This window comes from Poecilia formosa, unplaced genomic scaffold (assembly GCF_000485575.1).
Source record: "Poecilia formosa unplaced genomic scaffold, Poecilia_formosa-5.1.2 Scaffold8, whole genome shotgun sequence".
Lineage (NCBI taxonomy): Eukaryota > Metazoa > Chordata > Actinopteri > Cyprinodontiformes > Poeciliidae > Poecilia > Poecilia formosa.
The window spans coordinates 4,507,687-4,525,283 of record NW_006799947.1 but is presented as its reverse complement, the minus strand read 5'-3'; the positions used below and the strand labels follow the sequence as shown (position 1 = coordinate 4,525,283).

At 40.5% G+C, this 17,597-nt stretch overlaps 1 protein-coding gene across 5 annotated transcripts in view; it reads left to right on the top strand.

Moving 5' to 3' along the window:
- fermt2 (FERM domain containing kindlin 2) overlaps positions 1-17,597 on the top strand; it is a 42,506-nt gene that overhangs the window by 22,734 nt on the left and 2,175 nt on the right. For 2 of the 5 annotated variants that reach the window (XM_007576315.2, XM_007576307.2), the window contains exons 4-17: positions 2,945-3,073; positions 5,286-5,318; positions 6,858-7,083; positions 7,203-7,305; positions 7,579-7,686; positions 9,792-9,926; positions 10,972-11,021; positions 11,593-11,717; positions 11,863-11,969; positions 12,042-12,260; positions 15,218-15,238; positions 16,287-16,411; positions 16,522-16,663; positions 17,221-17,597. The exon at positions 17,221-17,597 is cut by the window's right edge and continues 2,175 nt beyond it. In XM_007576315.2, coding sequence (XP_007576377.1) covers positions 2,945-3,073; positions 5,286-5,318; positions 6,858-7,083; positions 7,203-7,305; positions 7,579-7,686; positions 9,792-9,926; positions 10,972-11,021; positions 11,593-11,717; positions 11,863-11,969; positions 12,042-12,260; positions 15,218-15,238; positions 16,287-16,411; positions 16,522-16,663; positions 17,221-17,394 — 1,697 coding nt within the window. In that variant the 3' untranslated portion in view covers positions 17,395-17,597. The remainder of the gene's footprint in view (positions 1-2,944; positions 3,074-5,285; positions 5,319-6,857; positions 7,084-7,202; positions 7,306-7,578; positions 7,687-9,791; positions 9,927-10,971; positions 11,022-11,592; positions 11,718-11,862; positions 11,970-12,041; positions 12,261-15,217; positions 15,239-16,286; positions 16,412-16,521; positions 16,664-17,220) is intronic. The other 3 variants (XM_007576331.2, XM_007576323.2, XM_007576340.2) reach the window with 3 other exon arrangements.

Genomic DNA, 17,597 nt, shown 5'->3' with positions numbered 1-17,597 from the left:
GGTAAATCCTGAGATCTAATCACTGTTTAAAAGTATGAAAGGGCAGAGCTGCTGCTAGTGGAGGGAAAAAAAGTCAAATTTATGATACTTAATGGTGATCTGAGGGGGCACAGAACGTGTTGGTACAACATTTCCAAATCAAGTCACTTCCATAACAGGAAGAGATGGAAAGCTTCTCGCTCTCCTTTGTAGCAGCCAGAATAAACTGACATGCCTCCCTAGAAAATACCATTTCCTTTTAAAACAGATTCTTACAGCTTTTACGTCTTTCCTGTTGTTGTTATTTAAACACCTAACTGAAACTGAAAATTACCAACTATTACCTCAGTAAGACCTCCCACACTGAAGAGCGTGTTGTTGGCGCAAGCTTATTTCTGCTATGTCCACTAATCGTTAAAACAACCGTCATGCTTGTTACCAACCAGCAGGACATACACGTTTCATTTTGTCATGTAATCTGGATGTATAATTCAAGAGATTTGACCAAGTTTTCCAACAAATTTATAAAAAAAAAAAAATCATTAAAATCTGAGCTGAATAACACAGACGAGGGTCACAATTTAACCCATGATACAACAAATTAAAGACATATCTTCATTTTCATCAGATGCACAATATTACGAAATGTCTCTTTTGTGTGAATCAGAAAATTTTCCATTATGTGTGTACGAGCTAAACTCTTAAAATGACAGTGTAGTAAAATGCCACATGCTTCTGCTATGCCTCAGCTAGACGCATGTCCTGTCCAAGTATTCGCAGCCTGAAACACGTCACACAGTGCATGTGTTTGTGTGTCAACCAGCCCCTTCGCATAGTTCAGTCAGGTTAAAGCTCAGCAGCACGCTTGGAGCTCACATGGCTGTATAAGGGCAGAGGGACTGCTCCAGTGCTGCAACAGTACGAGAATGAGGGAGGAGGGAGACGGGGAGAGAGGACCAACTCCCATCTGGTAGTTCTTAAAACTCCTGGAATGCTTTTGCTTTAGTTACACAAGCCAAACAGCTTCTCACCAAGTCAAGATGTTCCCCTCCAGCCTCCTGGCCTCGCTCTCCTCAGCACCTCCAGCGACCTCCTCAATCAGTCTGCCACAGTTGTTAAAGCCTTCATCTGTGGTGGGTTTTTTTTCTTTATGTCTGTGGAAATGAGACAACGATCAGCTGTGTACGAAGACGAATTAAAAATAATTAGAAATGTCTTTCCAATATCGACATACTCTTTGATTTATAAGGAATCTGCGAGGAAAGCCAAATCCAGCTGAGTCCAGATGTGCTCCCTCTGCGTTTGGCCCATCTGTTTTAATGCTGACACTTTCTGGCTCCTTCACCTCCTTCGTCAGAATCGTCCTATCAAAGCTGCTGCTGAATGTTGGCTTTCTGCTCCAAGGGATGGAGAGAAAATAAGAGAAGCCCGGGCCGCTGCTTGAGTCCATCTACTCTGCATGGTGTCGGCTTCTTGCACTCTTTTTTTTTCATTATTCAAATTAATAGGAAGCTTCTTGGGTAAAAGATGTCATTCCTTAAAATTTACCATCAGCACCAACTGAATTCATCTTTGATGCGCTTCTGCTAAGGAGGAGTAATGCTGTGGCTCCCATGGCTCAATTGGTGATTACAGTAAAGCGAGATTTTTGGGGGCCATGAGAAAAAGGATTTTCAATTTTCCACGCCATGTGTGTACAGCTGTTTGCAGTTCTACCCATATACCCCCTCCTGCTCCTCCTCCTTTCTGTCTTTCACACTTTATGTTGACTCGGCATCCCTGTTTTCCGGTCTTGTGTGGCTTCATGGTATTGTTTCTGGTCCCCAGGAGAAGCCAGGTGGTTTATTTAAGGCCTATAGTTGAGAAAGCACTAATTACTGTTTGTTCACGTTGACAGGGGCCATTTACTGGTATCAAGGTATACAATGGTTTCAGAGGGTCCCATCAAAATTCCTAAACACTTGTTGTGAGCTTAAGCATCTTATTATTAACATAAATTAACATAAACGTTAGGCGTGAAGGGCTAACCAAATATATTATTAGCATGTAGAGTGTGAATACATGTCACTAATCACAAAAAGAGTCTTTTTTTTATTAAAGATTTAAAAGTAGTTGATGAACAATCCTATCTGCAGACTGCACTCCAAAATATTGGAAAGCAAGATCTCAGACGCCTCTCGGTGTACATGGCGTCTAGACCATGTAAAAGCATCAGGTTAGCTGATATGCTGCATACTGTGCAGCAGTATGTGCATAACGGTGGAGCAGTTGAAGCTTATTAGAGCAACACTGCATAGGGACTTTTTTGTTATTTAAAATGAATTCACAAATGAAGTGGAGGCAATATTTCAAATATCAATGGTGAGAAATGGAAGACAAAGTCTAAAAGCAGTTTCTTGGAGTACCTAATATGCAAGGTTATAAAAGAATGGATAAATGTTTTGAGATTTCCCTTGGACAGAATAAGCTCTTTAACAACTGCATCAAATGCAACCAGGAGTTATCTGTTAAAAAAAACAACGCAAAAAAATAAACTACTTCCGGCTTTGCTCAGGTAGATCGTCTGACTAAACGGCATATAACAACATTGTATCATCAGTGTTATAACACTATCAGAAAATGTAGAGTGTACTTTGCAATATGTAATTGAAAATACATCCAACTTTTCTTTTTGTTTTTTGCTCTACTCATCAAAACTAAGTTAACACTGAGTATTCCTTAGTATGGTTTGTCTTTGCTGCAGTACATATAATTACTCCATTCCTGTTTTGGAAACAGACCTGGTATTTTCACCCAGCATTATCTGATCAAAATAATGTGTCAAATCTCACAACAGCCTGTGACAAGATGATGTTTCCTTTCGGTATCAAAATCTGTCTCCCTTTTGTCGAGTTTTGTTTGGCTGCTTTATTTTTATACCACATCGAAAAACCTTTGCTTCCCATGTCTGTGTCTTCCACCTTAGATATCCGCCACCCAGAGGAGTTGTCTCTACTGCGCAAACCTCGTGACCCCAAGAAGAAAAAGAAAAAGTTGGAGGAGGCAGAAGAGGACAGTCTGGAGCTGGAGGGTCCCCTGTTGACTCCTGGATCTGGTGAGGCACACACAGCTTTTATATTTCTGTCTACATTAAAATAATCTTTGTTTATGTTACACCGACACTGTCCTGAAGCAGCAGGTTGAACAGCAGGTTCTGCTGGCTCACACGGAGCGTCTTCCATTCTTTTTGTTTGTGCTTGACTGCACCTGTGGTTGAGAAACCACTGAGATAACTCCACACTGCTGTTTCTTGTGACCAAATGTGAATGTGCGAATTGGAGGCCTGCAAGGGATTGACAGCCATGGCTCCCAATTCTTCAACAGGGAGGACTAAGAATGGTTGAGATTCCACACATAGCTGGTCACGCTGCCATTTTAAGCCCAAACCAGGGAAGAGGAGTGCAGTTATTATAACCGTCCTCCTCCTTCTCTTTGTACTGAGTGATGGAGAGTTGCAACCACATGAGCAAGGAGGAGCAGAACAAAACAGGCTGGGTCGCTGTCACTGATTTATGGGACGGAGTAAATGAGTCTACTTGACTGTTGCTCCATTTCCACTGCTGTTCTTTTTAATTCTTCCTGTAGAAAAGCTTTTTTAAAATGCTTATGTCAAATTAGAATTAATCCCAGAAAACGCAAAAAGGAACCACCTCATAATAGCAAAGATGATCACACCCAAAGTCACATCATTGCATAACATGGGTGTGTGACATTCAAGATGTACTTATTTCCCAGTGGGTGCGTGTGGTCACACTACGAGGCGGAGCCGAGCTTCAACAAACACGTGCAAAATCTACTTGTTGTCATTGGTTTCCTTGTCTGCTCTGTGTGCTTCCTGCGGGGCCTTCCTTTCAAATCAAAAGCTGCAGTCTAAGGCTTTATTTCGTGGTCAGATTGTAGGATGTTCTGTCCCTTGAGGGGAGGAGGTGGCCGCTTAGCCCAGGTCTCCTGATCAAAATCACAAGGCTTCGCAGAGAGGCAGCGATGCAATCAGAGTGCGCTCTTTTCCCATTTCCACCCCCCTACCAGTGTGACTCGTCACATGCGGTGCTGCTGTTAATCAGTCAGTCAATAAACTGAAAAGGATTTAACGGCGATTTGGGAATGATTTATGCTTCTTCTTTTTTTAAAGCAAAAATGTATGAAAATAAGAAATTACACCATTCATTTTATTTATGTTTCTCATTCCATTTTACAACAGATTAGCAAAATCAAATGTGCATAGGTATTCCAGTCGTAGAAGTAAATTATAAAATAACAAAATTGAGAGACGATCTTAACATTTTAAGAAAAGAAATCACCGGTTATATAAACGGAGCTAAAAGGTTAGACAATTGTCTTGTTGTTTGTCATGCTTATGACACAAACTGAGACTTGTTCCCACAGTTTTCTCCTAAGTTGGCAAAACCTCTGATGACTAGGGCTTCATACCAGACATGCACCAGAATTTGATTTCTTAAACTCTGATTTCTGGTTGAGAAATCAGCGAGAATTTTCAGTTTGATCTGCTGTACAAGCACGCCCTAATACGTCTGCCGGAGGATAACAGTTCAAACATTTTGATGTCTCAGCAGTTTTGTAAAGAGGAGAACTTGACCCTAAATTGACCTCATTAGATAATATGAAGGTTTTTTTTCAAGCTGCAGTGGAGTAGAAGACATCCAGGCTTCAGCATACATTTATTAAGACTGCTAGAGTAAGGGAGAGTGAGGCTTCAGCAGATAACAGCAGGGATGTGCATATTACAGCAATGTTTCTCCTTATTTTATCTTGTGCCATTAACCTCTGTCTTTAATAAATACTGTCTATATATCTAAATCTTGGATTTGGAAATGTTGGCAGACTTTGGAAAACTTTACTCAAAGCAGATATTAGAATTGGACCATAAATCAGAAAATTGTTCCTAAACTGTACACTCAGGATACGTGGTCATTTTGACCACTACCTTGTCTGAGTTTGCAGTCACTGTTGCTGTGTTGAGTGATTACGCATACATGGAGGGAACCATGTTGGTTGTGCCCAACCCATCTCCTAAAAATGGGACAAACTGACTCATTCGCCCTGGCACTGTCTCCGGAAATGCCACATAGTCTTACTTTAATATTCATCTTTTGTCTTTTCTCCTGATTTTTTTTTTCTGTTTCCTCTTTCCTTGAAGAGTTTGAAGCATCCTGAATCTATCCTACTAATTTTGTTTCTTACTATTCCTCTCCTTTTTCCTTCACTTTTTCCTGTCTTTCCTTTTCCTACTTTCTTTCTCACACCAGCCTCTGAGATAATTTTCATCGGACCAGTGAAAGGTAAGCTTTTCCTTCGTCTTCTGTCCTGTGTCTTCTGCACTGCTTCCTTATCCTTCTCCCCCTTCCGTCGGCGCATTAGACCTCATCCGTAGGCTGAAGGTCGGCAGTAGAGTCACCTGACTTCTCCTCAAGAGAGAGTCACCTGACATTAGTAGTCTCATGATACAAACTTATGCATCCTATTAGGTCAAACCTCAGTTTTTTTGGTTTTTTTTTAGTAATTTGCTCTCTAAAGGATGTGCAGGACAGCCAGCAGTTTAAACATACATTATTATTCTGTCTTTATGGCTCAGATAACAACCCAAATAGAAAAGTAATCCGGTTAAATTTATTGTCTTCTGCTTTTGTTTTTCTTGTTTGAGGTCCTAACTGCAGCATGCATCCAAGTGTGGGAAATTAAGGGAATTCCATTTTGCAAGAACTAAACAGTAAACAGGATGGAGGAAGCTCATTTGTGTTTCTCAATAAACTGACAGCTTTGTCTTCTACATACTTGCACTACATGGTTGACATTCCTCATGAGACCCTATGGGAGATGGGAGTACTCTCCCTGCCCTGGTGAACTCGGCATTAGGAGGAAGACCTTGGAGGATCAGTTGGATAACACCCTCCCCCACATAAAATGGGTGGTCAAAGTCGGCACCGCTTTCTCATGACCTTAGCTCACAAACACAAACATACACTGTCACAAACTCCAACCAAACCCACTTCCTTGTTTCAGAAGAGATTTAGTGGTTTAGTCAGCTACTTCTTGACCTACGGCTGTAGGAGGAAGAGAGGGAACGAAGGGGGTGAGATTGCCAAAAATACTCTCAACAGGAAATGCAAACAGCTTTACCCCAGGGACTTGTGTGTGGTGTTGGATTCCAACTCTGAAAACCTAAGGAAAAAAATTGTACAAGTAAATCAATGTTTGGAGCGCTTGAATATAACATTTTGTTCAACTAATTTGTTCATATTGTTAATTTTGCCTGTTGAATCTCGCCTTGGCTGTGCATAGTTTGCTTCTGCAGTGTAATTCTGTCGGTATGTGGTTGTACTTCAACAGGTCTGCTTATCTTATCATGATGCATCATTGGGAACACTGCTGGGTGGAAGTTGTATAGTGATGTTGAATGCTAACTGGTCTTACTAAGGATATCATTAGGGTTTCATGTGATTGACTCAAAGTGGGGCATAATTGTGAAGTGGGGAAAAAATGCTTTCATATTCAGTCCCTTTCACTCTGATATTGCTAAATAAATTCCAGCACAAGTGGAGAAATGCAAGCCACACCTCAGATTTTCATTTGTAGAATGAAATCTACAAATGATTTGTAGATAATTTGTAGATGATCTACACTACTTTCAGTTTAGTTAATTCTACTGTAATGGTTGTAATGTGGGAAAAAAGATCATGGTAAAAAGATTTTAAAAAAAAGCTTTGCAAAGCACCATTTATGTAGTGAAAATGTTTGTCTTTATGCATTGTGTGCTTTTCTTTGTATGTGGATAATGGCGGATTAACTGGAGATTTGGGTTTGTGGTTTTTCTATTGCAGGGAGTGTCTACTCTAGTCCAGGCTTGTACAGTAAGACCATGACCCCCACCTACGATTCCAGAGATGGCAGCCCCCTGTCGCCCACCTCAGCCTGGTTTGGGGATAGCCCCCTGTCAGAGGGCAATCCTGGCATCCTTGCTGTCAGCCAGTCGATAGCCTCACCAGACATCCTGGTTAAACTCTACAAACCCCAGTCCCTGCTGGACAAAGCCAAGATCAATCAAGGGTGAGATGATGCTGACCTAGTAGTTTGGAAAAAAGCCAAATCATCTTAAATGTTAATATGTTGTTTTTACGTCGTTTAGGGCTGTGCGGGTTTTTATTGTAGTTTTTATGTTTGTTCAGGTGGCTGGACTCATCCAGGTCTCTCATGGAGCAGGATGTGAAGGAGAACGATGTGCTGCTGCTGAGGTTTAAATATCACAGCTTCTTTGACCTCAACCCTAAGGTACGTCTTAAAGTCAGGAAATCACAAGTAAAGCAGTAGCTAGTTTTCTGTACTATACAGTCATGTGATATTTCAGGGAAAAATATAGTCACTAAAATGTGTGCCGTCTTCATGTTTCAAGAAACATTTGTGGTGTTCTTTTGAGTTTGAATCTAATCAAATTCTGTGATTTAATGCTAGTCTGGTCGTTAAGGCAAAGCATTTCGAGTTCTGAGACTTTAACAGGTGTTGCAATGCCTTTTTCCTTCAGCATGTGTTTGTATTTATCCGCAGTATGATGCCATCAGAGTCAACCAGCTCTATGAACAGGCCAAGTGGGCCATCCTGCTGGAGGAAATTGAGTGCACAGAGGAGGAAATGATGATGTTTGCTGCCCTGCAGGTAAGAACAGTGTGTTTGTGCGAAAGCCTGTTTTTTGTTTTTTTTTTCTTTCCTTGTTGGGTATATAGATCTTAAATATGAAGGGCTTTGCAGTCATTTTTGTCTTTGGATGTTGTAACCAACTACCTGATGCTAATTAATTGGACTGGATCCCAGTCAAAAGCTGGGCCATATGGCTGCCAGTTGGGCAGTGCACACAGTGTCTTGGTGTTCATGCTGCTTTACAACCTGATTGCTGCTGTGTTTCTTCGTCTTCATGGTACTGCTCGTTCACTAATGTTCTCTAGCAAACCTCTGGGGTCTTTACTGAACAGCTGGGTTGATACTGAGGTTGATTTCCACACAAACTCCCAGTTTACTAATGAGGTGACTTTTGAAAGCAGCTGGACTTTATAGAGGTGTGTCAGATCAAAGAGGGGATGAATGCAAATGCATGCCACACTTTTTAGATTTATAAGTGTAAAAACATCTTAAAATCCATTTCGTTTTACTTAAAGTTCATAATTATGCACCACTTTGTATTGGAAGGTCAAATAAATAATGTCTATATTGTTTGCATTCTGAGAATAAGCTACATTTTCAGTATTGTTTCTATGGGACTTTTTAGTATGTTTACATACATCCATTACTTTTAGTTACTTCTAGTTTTGAATTACAGTAGGCTAGAATCCAGCCTATTATCCAGGCTGCTGGTCAAGTAGTGGGGTAATCCCTGGACAGGCCACTAGTGAAAGGGGAGCAGTGGAAATGATCTACAGATGTTAGCCCCTTTTGCTTCCTCAAGTTGCCACATGGTGCCCTCAGCTATTTCTGACCATCATAAACTGGGTGCCAAGACCTGAGGACGCCACTCTGTCCTCACCCCGGGGGTAATTATAGTGCGTATTTGGCCGCAGGGCTCCATGCATTGGCCCAGACCACCCATTCCAACAAGATACCTTCCCATAGACCTGCTGGGCATTCCTGTGAAAGCTCTTGCAGTCTGAGGTGTGAACGTGTATTTTATCAGACTGGTAATAAATCACACTTGAATGGTTTCTTGTTGCTGTGCCATTAGTGTTGCTGATGGACGTTTGGTGTTCCGACCGGTGGCGGCTCTATCACTACCTGTCTATTAGCACGTAGCTCTGCTGCGTTTCATCCACTTACTAAGAGCATAAGATTTCACAGCTGAGGGAGGCAAGCAGACATCTAAAAAAAAAGGAGCAGTGATCGTTTAGTTCCAGTCTGGTTCTACTGGGCGTTTGCATGCCGTCATCTTGACTTTACGCAGAAATTTGGCATGTGATGGTTAAAAACATAACCTAGAGCCTCAAAATGGGAAATTAAGCTTTGTCTTTACCATATTTTCAAAAGAAATGTCAGTTCAGAATAAAATGTATCGCATCGAACTCTTTCTGCCAGCCTTACTGCTTGTATGCAACATATTTCTGCCAAACGCAGCTCTGTGGCTTTCACTTTCTGGGCAGCTGTTCATTCATATATCGGTGAAGGAGGCTGGTGATGAGTTGACATGGAAAAATGCCATTTGTCAACAAGCTGTTTTTAGTTTTGGTGACTCACCGGAGGATTTTCTGTAATGAGGCTATCCTTCTGAACTGTTGTTTCCATTGTTACTAACACGTTTCCTCATCTTGCACATATGTACCCCAGTGAGAAAGATTTTTATTTGTTGTTAAACTTCAAAGACGTGCTATGAATGTTTCCCTGACCACATCGCTTATTATGCGGTGCATTAGCATCGTCTGTCATTTTGTCCTATCCTGTTATGTTTTTTTTTAAACTTCCTCAGTTTCCTCTTAAACGATCATACAGCTAAGTTAAATGGTACACAGTTGCAATAAGCTTTACCATACAAGTATTTTTATAACATTCATTGCAGCCCAGCTTTCATTTATAAAAGGGAACTTAGAGCATTTTTGCAAGAATAGCAACAAACTTCACAGATATCAGCTAACATGACTACGGGTTTTGCTCTCTCTACTTTAACTAATCGTTTCTCAGCTTTACTGGTATAGTGACATTTCAATACTCCTGATTGATCTGTATGGAAGAAACAATCAATCATTGAAGTTGTCTGAACTGAAGCATTTTTTTTCCCGCAGTACCACATCAACAAGCTGTCAGGCATGTCTTCAGACAACCACATGAATAACAGCGAGAAGGAGGTGGATGAGGTGGATGCAGCGTTGTCTGACCTGGAGATTACTTTGGAGGGAGGGAAAACCTCCAGCACACTGGTATGAGAAAAAACTCTGCTGCATTTTTTTTATTGGTGAAGTGCATTTTGCAAACTTACAATGGGAAACCAATATTTTCCCCAGTTCTGAGGTTTTGGTCCGTGTTTTTGTTTCAATTTTGGAGTTCATGAGCTTAATTTACGCTTCACATAAAGTTAACAAGGACACAAAAAGGAGTACGAAGAAAAATAAACAAGATACAACTTGAGTGTACTATAAACTCACAATTTCAGTAAATATATCATTTAGATTGTGTATAGCTACTTTTACTTCCTTTTCAACGCCATTTGCTAACATTTACTTTAAGTGCATTTCTAGGGCCTGACATGTAAACTGATGGACACTTTTGAGTTGGTGTAGCAAGCTCAAAAGTGACTAAAACTGAAAATTAAGATTTAAGACTTATGAGCTGTTTTTATACTGCTTGGCTATATGAACCTGTTTATATGAACTTTGACACAATTATTAATGTGCCAGCCTTTGCACTTCAGTGTGGGAATGCTGGTCAGAAATAACATCTGGTTCAGTTCTTTTTTTCTACCAATTTTTGTCACAAGCAGCCATTCGTCAGTGTAATGGATTACAAGTAAGCTGGACCTTCCACTGAGCTCTGTTAAATCCCTGGGTATGAGGGCAGTGTGTTACTCCTCAGTGGAAAAATTGGCATTGGTTTCAGGGAGGTGCTTGTCACCAATTTTGTCTTGAGCTGCCTTTTCGTTGCGTACATAAAGTAATCACTCTTCGGTTTTTCATTGTCATTGTGCTCATTTTCTTTGTTTGCGGTTTGTTTTTCTCTTCACATACAACTTGATTTTGGGCACAGAACCAAATAAAAGTATTTTATTTAGTCCTCTTATATTGGTCAGCTCTTTAAAAGTGATACATTTAAAGTCATATAAATTCTAAACCAAAGGACATGCTAAAAGTTAGATTTGGTATATTTCTGGTGTAAAACTTCCTCACTTCAGAGTTGCTAATTCAACTGTTGACACAGGAAGCATAAATGTTAATGGATTTTTATTTTTTTTTTTCCATTTCCTCTCAGGGTGACATCACATCTATTCCAGAACTGGCAGACTACGTCAAAGTTTTCAAGTAAGTGTATTTTCAGAGCCACACCTCCCTAAAAAAAAGCATTTGCTCTTTCTCTGACATACAGAATGCAAGTAACTCCTCATAAATTCAGAAACATCTCTGATTAAAAGATTAAGATAATTTTTATTAACTTTTTAAAGAAATATTTTCTCTTTCCAACATTGCGCTAAACTGTAATGGTGCCAGTACCAAAGACCATTTAAATAGGAGGGAGCTTTTAGTTTCTCTTTAGGGAGATTAGTTGGTGGAAGCGTATTTTGAATCCAATTCGTTTTTGGCTCAAAGACGTTGCTGACAAAATGTTGCCTCCTGGGGTATTTGTCTCATAAAATATGCAGGATAAAGTTGTTTGGAGTGGGGGCTGTGATATTGAGGAGCATTTCCTCTGTAATGGTTTTCCACAATGCTGGCTCCATTCCTCCTCACCTCGCTGACTTTACACTTCAGGAGCTCCCTCTCTTCCCCCTCTTTGTATTCTCCTATGATCTTTCCTCCCCCGCTCTTCCTGCTAAAGAGTATTGAGCATTTTTCCAGCTGAACCCTGATATGTCTGTCTGCCGTGCATTTCTAGACCCAAGAAGCTGACGCTGAAGGGCTATAAGCAGTACTGGTGCACGTTCAAGGACATCACGATTTCCTGCTACAAGAGTAAAGAGGAAGCACTCGGGACACCGGCACACCAAATGAATCTCAGAGGTGCAGAAACGCAAACATGCCTAAAGTGTTGCATGATTCTCATCGTGAAATGTGAAGGTTTATTTATCTGCTTTAAACATGTTATGGTAGGTGGCGTGTTAAAAGAATGACGGAAACCTTTTGTCCTCATTTCCCGTCTGCTCAGGTTGTGAGGTAACGCCAGATGTGAATATTTCTGGTCAGAAATTCAACATCAAATTGCTAATCCCCGTGGCCGATGGGATGAACGAGATCTGGCTTCGGTGTGACACAGTAAGGCTGAATCGTTTCCCCAGATTTCTCCTCTCTCTGCTGCTCTCCTTAATTCCACTGTTCTGTCTGCAGGAGAAACAGTACGCTCACTGGATGGCAGCATGTCGCCTGGCCTCCAAAGGGAAGACCATGGCCGACAGCTCATACAACCTGGAGGTCCAGAACATTCTCTCCTTCCTCAAGATGCAACACATGAACCCCGACCCTCAGTTCATTGAACCAATCACCACTGACATCAACCCAGAGTGTCTGGTGTCTCCACGGTATCTTAAAAAGTACAAGAACAAGCAGGTGAGCCACCCAGGTTCTGCTGGAAGCTTTAATGTAATATTTTAACAAATGTTTGTTTTTTTTCAAATAATTTGTTTTTTTTATAGATTAACTCTGCAGTTTATTAGTTGAGCTGATTGGTGAAACGTTTTATGCCCAGATATCAGTGGCTCTTACGCCACATTTTCCTTTTTTACTGTTTTTTTCACCTTAACTTCCCGTACATATCTTCCTCTGTCACAGTCAACTTTACATCAGACTTTTAAAGCACAATCTTTACAACACCCAGCTGCTTTTGCTAAACTCTATTTCTATCCTCTGATGCAGCAAATCAGAATTCCTTATGGCCAAATATTAAATGCACCAAAAAAGTTGAGCTAATTTTCAGCTTAGTTGGCCCTGGCTAGTTGGAAACTCCAGCAAAAAATATTTTACTGCTAGAGCACTGTACTAAGCTCAAGCAGGTCACGTTGACAGAAATGCTCTTTAATGTGGGTGCTGTAACTTGAAAAAACCCAAAGGGGGTAATTAGTGAGGTAACCAGAGGAATCACAAACGACAAAGCTTTTTAAAAGGAAACTGTTTTCTCAGTATTTGCACAACAGCAGATAACAGAAAAACTTTGTAGATTACGTTAAAAATACTTTTTGAGCTTTATAACCATTCCTTCTGTATTTGGAAAAGTTTCCAGCCTTTTGGGAAACTAACAGGAAAGGTAATGACAGGAGGCTGCTGTTTTAGTAATGTAAGCCAGGCTATGTGCACTGATCTCTAATAAAAGCTAATAATTTAAAATATGAGGGTTTTAAAATAAGATGCTACTTTGTCACACACTATTGAGGAGTTAGCTTGGATCCTAACAAAAAATTAGCATTCACAGCAGGATAGCTACAAAAAAGGAGTTTTAGTGCTCTTCTTGATACTTGTTATATTTTAGTTCTTACAGGACAATCTAATAAATGTAAAACTGGCATCAGCAGGTGAAAACTTTACCAAAGCCTGGGGTTTGAATCGGCTACACAAGGTTTTGGCTGCATCAGTGTTTTCATCACATAATTCCTACATTCTGTTTAGAAATCACTGTAAATTAAAAGTGTATATAAGCTCTATTTAAATCTACACAACAGAACTGACCTAGAGTTGAGGCAACACAAAGCTGAAAACTGTTGACTTGTTTCTTTTATTTTTCGTTCAATCTCCAAATTCGGTGCGCCTGAAGTTGTTTCAGCAGTAGGAGTGAAAGTTTCCAACATTTAATCCCTACCAGCCTTTCAATTCTCTTTCAGATGTTGGGAAGATTCTACACTTTGCTCAGCAGATTTGCATGCAAACAAATAGGCTGCTGTGTGTACAATGCAGCAGCTGAGTACACGGCTGCCATGGCAGTGTTGGTTAGGGATGGATGAGGCAGGATCTTACCTCTGTACTTTAGCTTAGTCACTCAATCTGGAGCTGTTTAAGTTGGAAGTAAAAATGTGGCGTTTTGCCAGAGGGAAGGATGTCAGGGGGGGGAGCTGATACAGTAAACGATGACTCAAGGAGTCTGGACTGTCGCCTGGAGTATCACAGATATCCAGAAAGAAATGGAGACGGAGAACAAGGATTAGACAATCACGAATTGCTATAAAACAGGAAGCATTGAGTCATCGTCAGAGTTGGTGTTGGTTCCAGGGATATCACAGTTGTGGTTAGTAATACAGAAAACCAAACTTTGTTTTAAAAGGCTTTGTTCAAAACTGACTGTAGTTGAGATTTAGTTGGGAATCGTAAAAGAATAAGTTATTATAGTCTACTGTGGATAAATGTAATGTATTTTATGTTGCTTTTTTGCTAGTTTGGTATGCAATTTAGTTTCTGTCTTGACTGAAAAATGGCAGATCATTGCGTAATGATCCAAATCAATCAAAGAAATGGTGCACCAGACAAAAAATCTATTTTCTGGCATAACCATCGAAGTCCTCCCATCTATATGCTACTGAAAACATGTTGAATTTTCCATATGAATCCATGCTATTTCATTAAAATATTAATTGTTTTTAAGGAACTTTGCACATTTTTACCAGGGGTGCAAACAAATGTGTCCTTAACTGTAATAGCTGCATTTCAAATACATCACCAAAACTCACACCAGCCCAGTGTGATGAATATTTTCCACGGGCTCAACATGAAAGGGTAATGCTGTACTGTATGTACAGTGAGTGCCTTATGCTCACACACACACACACACGCACACGTGACGTGAACTTGTGTAGTGGGCGTTGGGGCATCAGGAAATGAACCTTGCTTGGGAATGCTGCGCGGGAAAACTGTCTGGGAAAAAAAATCCTGTAAACCCTCTAGCCGGCTGCGACCCCTCCCCATCTCCCTTCAAATCAGGCTTCCTGTTGCAAGATTCGTCCAGGGAGACTTCCGTGCTGTTGCTCCAAGCGGATGTACACACAGGAATTTCTGCATTACGTGGGTTGGAGCACTGTCTGGTCTGCTTGTACAAGTTTAGCCATAAAGCAAACGATGAAAGAGTTGAAAAGCAGCTCCTAAAGCTTCAAGACTTTAATCTTCAGCCCCACTGAAGTTGGTACACAACGCCATCTTGTGGTACAATATATGAGGAGCTCTGATATTTTATTGTCTCTGTGGAAGTTATGACACAGTAAACAGACAGTCAAAGCCTAAATATACAATTCCAGTTTCTATTTGACTGATGTTTTCCTTGACAACAGTGTTGCCGTCCTTCTTTTCTTTTTTGAGCTCTACTCTCCATTGTGGCTCAATACTGCATGACACCTCATCCCCACAGTCCTGCTCTTTCATTACAGTTATGCCGCAGTTTCCAGCATTACTTTTTTATTATTATTATCCTTCCTCCCTTGATTCTAATCTGTTTTGCCTGTTTGTTGTCCAAACTTTTTTCCTCTTTCTGTTTTTTCTGCATCTCTGTCAAACTCCTGCATCTTTCCATACCCACCTCCTCTCTTCAGCCAGGCTATGTCAGGGATTTGGTAAGTGATGTGTGTCCACTGGGTGTCTTTAAGCCATTCTGCATGTTTGTGTATATACTTTTTTTTTGTCTGGGTGCTCCTCTAACTATAGAAAGTAGATGGGATAATTACTAATGTGTGTTGTTTGTCTTCAGCTATAACAAGTTTCTAAGAGTTAATAAGGAAAAGAAAATCACATGTGAAAGTATTGCTATGGCTTCTACTTCATGTTGAAACAACAATCTTAACAAATATGTCAAAGACTAAAACATGGAGTTCTGCTGCATGCTTTAGTCCATTTAACACTCATAATAGATTAATAAGCGTTTAAATGACTTTAATATTAGCTTTATCACACTGCTTTAGTTTGTGTGTCTCCAATATAACTCAACTGGAGGTAAGTGAGTGGCAACAGTAAACGTGTTTTGGCCACAGTTACTTTACAAATACACACAATTGTGACTGAAACAATTTTAGGGTAGCTCTGATCCTGTGTTGACTTGTGTGGCATTGATGTCGGAGAAGAATAGCTGTTCAGGTTCACTGCAGTTCTTATGCATCAGCATCAAGCCAGCGTCTTGTCAGAAATAAAAATAAAAGGCACAGTAAAAATAATGACCACCACATTAAAACAAAATTAAAGAGTTATCAGTACGTGTCATTAGAAAAACCATTGGATTGTAACGTATGGCGCCCCCTAGGTGACAGGATTTATTTTTGCATTCACACAGTAAGTTTTGCATTCCCTCGCGGTGATGTATTTACTAGTCACTTCATGCGCCATCTTGAACATGGTAAGGTTTTATTATATTTGATATCTTGTTTGTGAAATACTTGAGGTTTTATATCTTTCTAAAGCGCCAGGTCAAATGCACCACAAACATATCTGTGAACTCACCTCAATTCTTTCTATGTCTTGGCAAGAGTTTATATTGAAGTGTGGATTCATATTTGATGGGGTAGTTGTTGTGTTATGTGGTGACGGGATGACTTTGTTGGATTGGGCTTAGTTTGTAGAGCGCCATGCCAAAAAGCTGTTTTTTATGTGTGTGATTTTTGTCTTTGGCAGATTTCCGCCCGAATTCTTGAAGCCCATCAGAACGTGGCCCAGATGAGTCTCATCGAGGCCAAGATGCGCTTCATTCAGGCATGGCAGTCCTTGCCAGAGTTTGGAATCACTCACTTCCTTGCAAAGTACATAGTTCAATCACCATGATCTATCTTTTTAATCTGTATTTTTTGTGGCATATCATGCAGTCTGCTGAGCTAAACCGTCACTCTTTGTTTCCCTTTTTGCTCCTCAGATTCCAAGGAGGAAAAAAAGAAGAGCTGATCGGAATCACCTATAATCGCCTGATCCGAATGGACGCCCACACTGGAGACGCAATCAAGACCTGGCGCTTCAGCAACATGAAACAGTGGAATGTCAACTGGGAGATCAAGATGGTAGGGAGACCAACGAAAGTCACTAAAATTGTTTTTTCATACGGTGCCTTATCAAAAATGTCCTCACCCTTTGAGGTTTTTCACATTTATCCCTAGTTCAGTGTATTTTATTGGTGTTTCATCTGACATACTAACACAGTGTATCACATAATTGTGATGTAGAGGTTTCCAAAAGCCAAATGTTTTACAAATAAAAATCTTTGACGTTTATTGCTATGAATCCTTGATTAGTCAATTCTTTGTAGAAACACAATTTACAGCAGTTCTATCTGCTCATCTTTTGGGATAAGACACACCTAACATTTTCTCCCACTAGCTTTCTTGTTTCTGCTGAACAAAGTATCCCCACAGCATGATTCCTCCTCCACCATGTCATATAACATGAGACTGTTGGGTTTGGCGTTAGGTTTTCATCTGACCAGAACATGTTCTTCTCCATTTTCAACCATGTCTCTGACAAGAATTGAGGCAAACAAAACTTTTTATGAGTTCCTCAAAGGGGGGTTATATATTGTTTGTGTGTTGTCTGATTGACGCGTCATGTCCTGTGCGTTCAGGTGACTGTTGAGTTTGCGGACGAGCCCAGTCTGTCCTTCATCTGCGCCGAAGTGGACTGCAAGGTGGTCCACGAGTTCATCGGCGGCTACATCTTCCTGTCGACACGCGCCAAGGACCAGAACGAGTCGCTAGACGAGGAGATGTTCTATAAACTGACCAGCGGCTGGGTCTGAGCAGTCCCAGGCCAGCAGGGGTCGATGATTTTTAGGTCAGGGGTCGGGAAGAGGAGCAGGCTTGTATGGGTTTATTTTATTGTGTTCTGTTGTCATTTTAATTGATTGAAACTGTGCCGAAGGAGTCAAAGTTTAGCATAGGTATTGCCAAGACTGACACAATTATTGTTCTAGTTTTATATATATATATATATATATATATA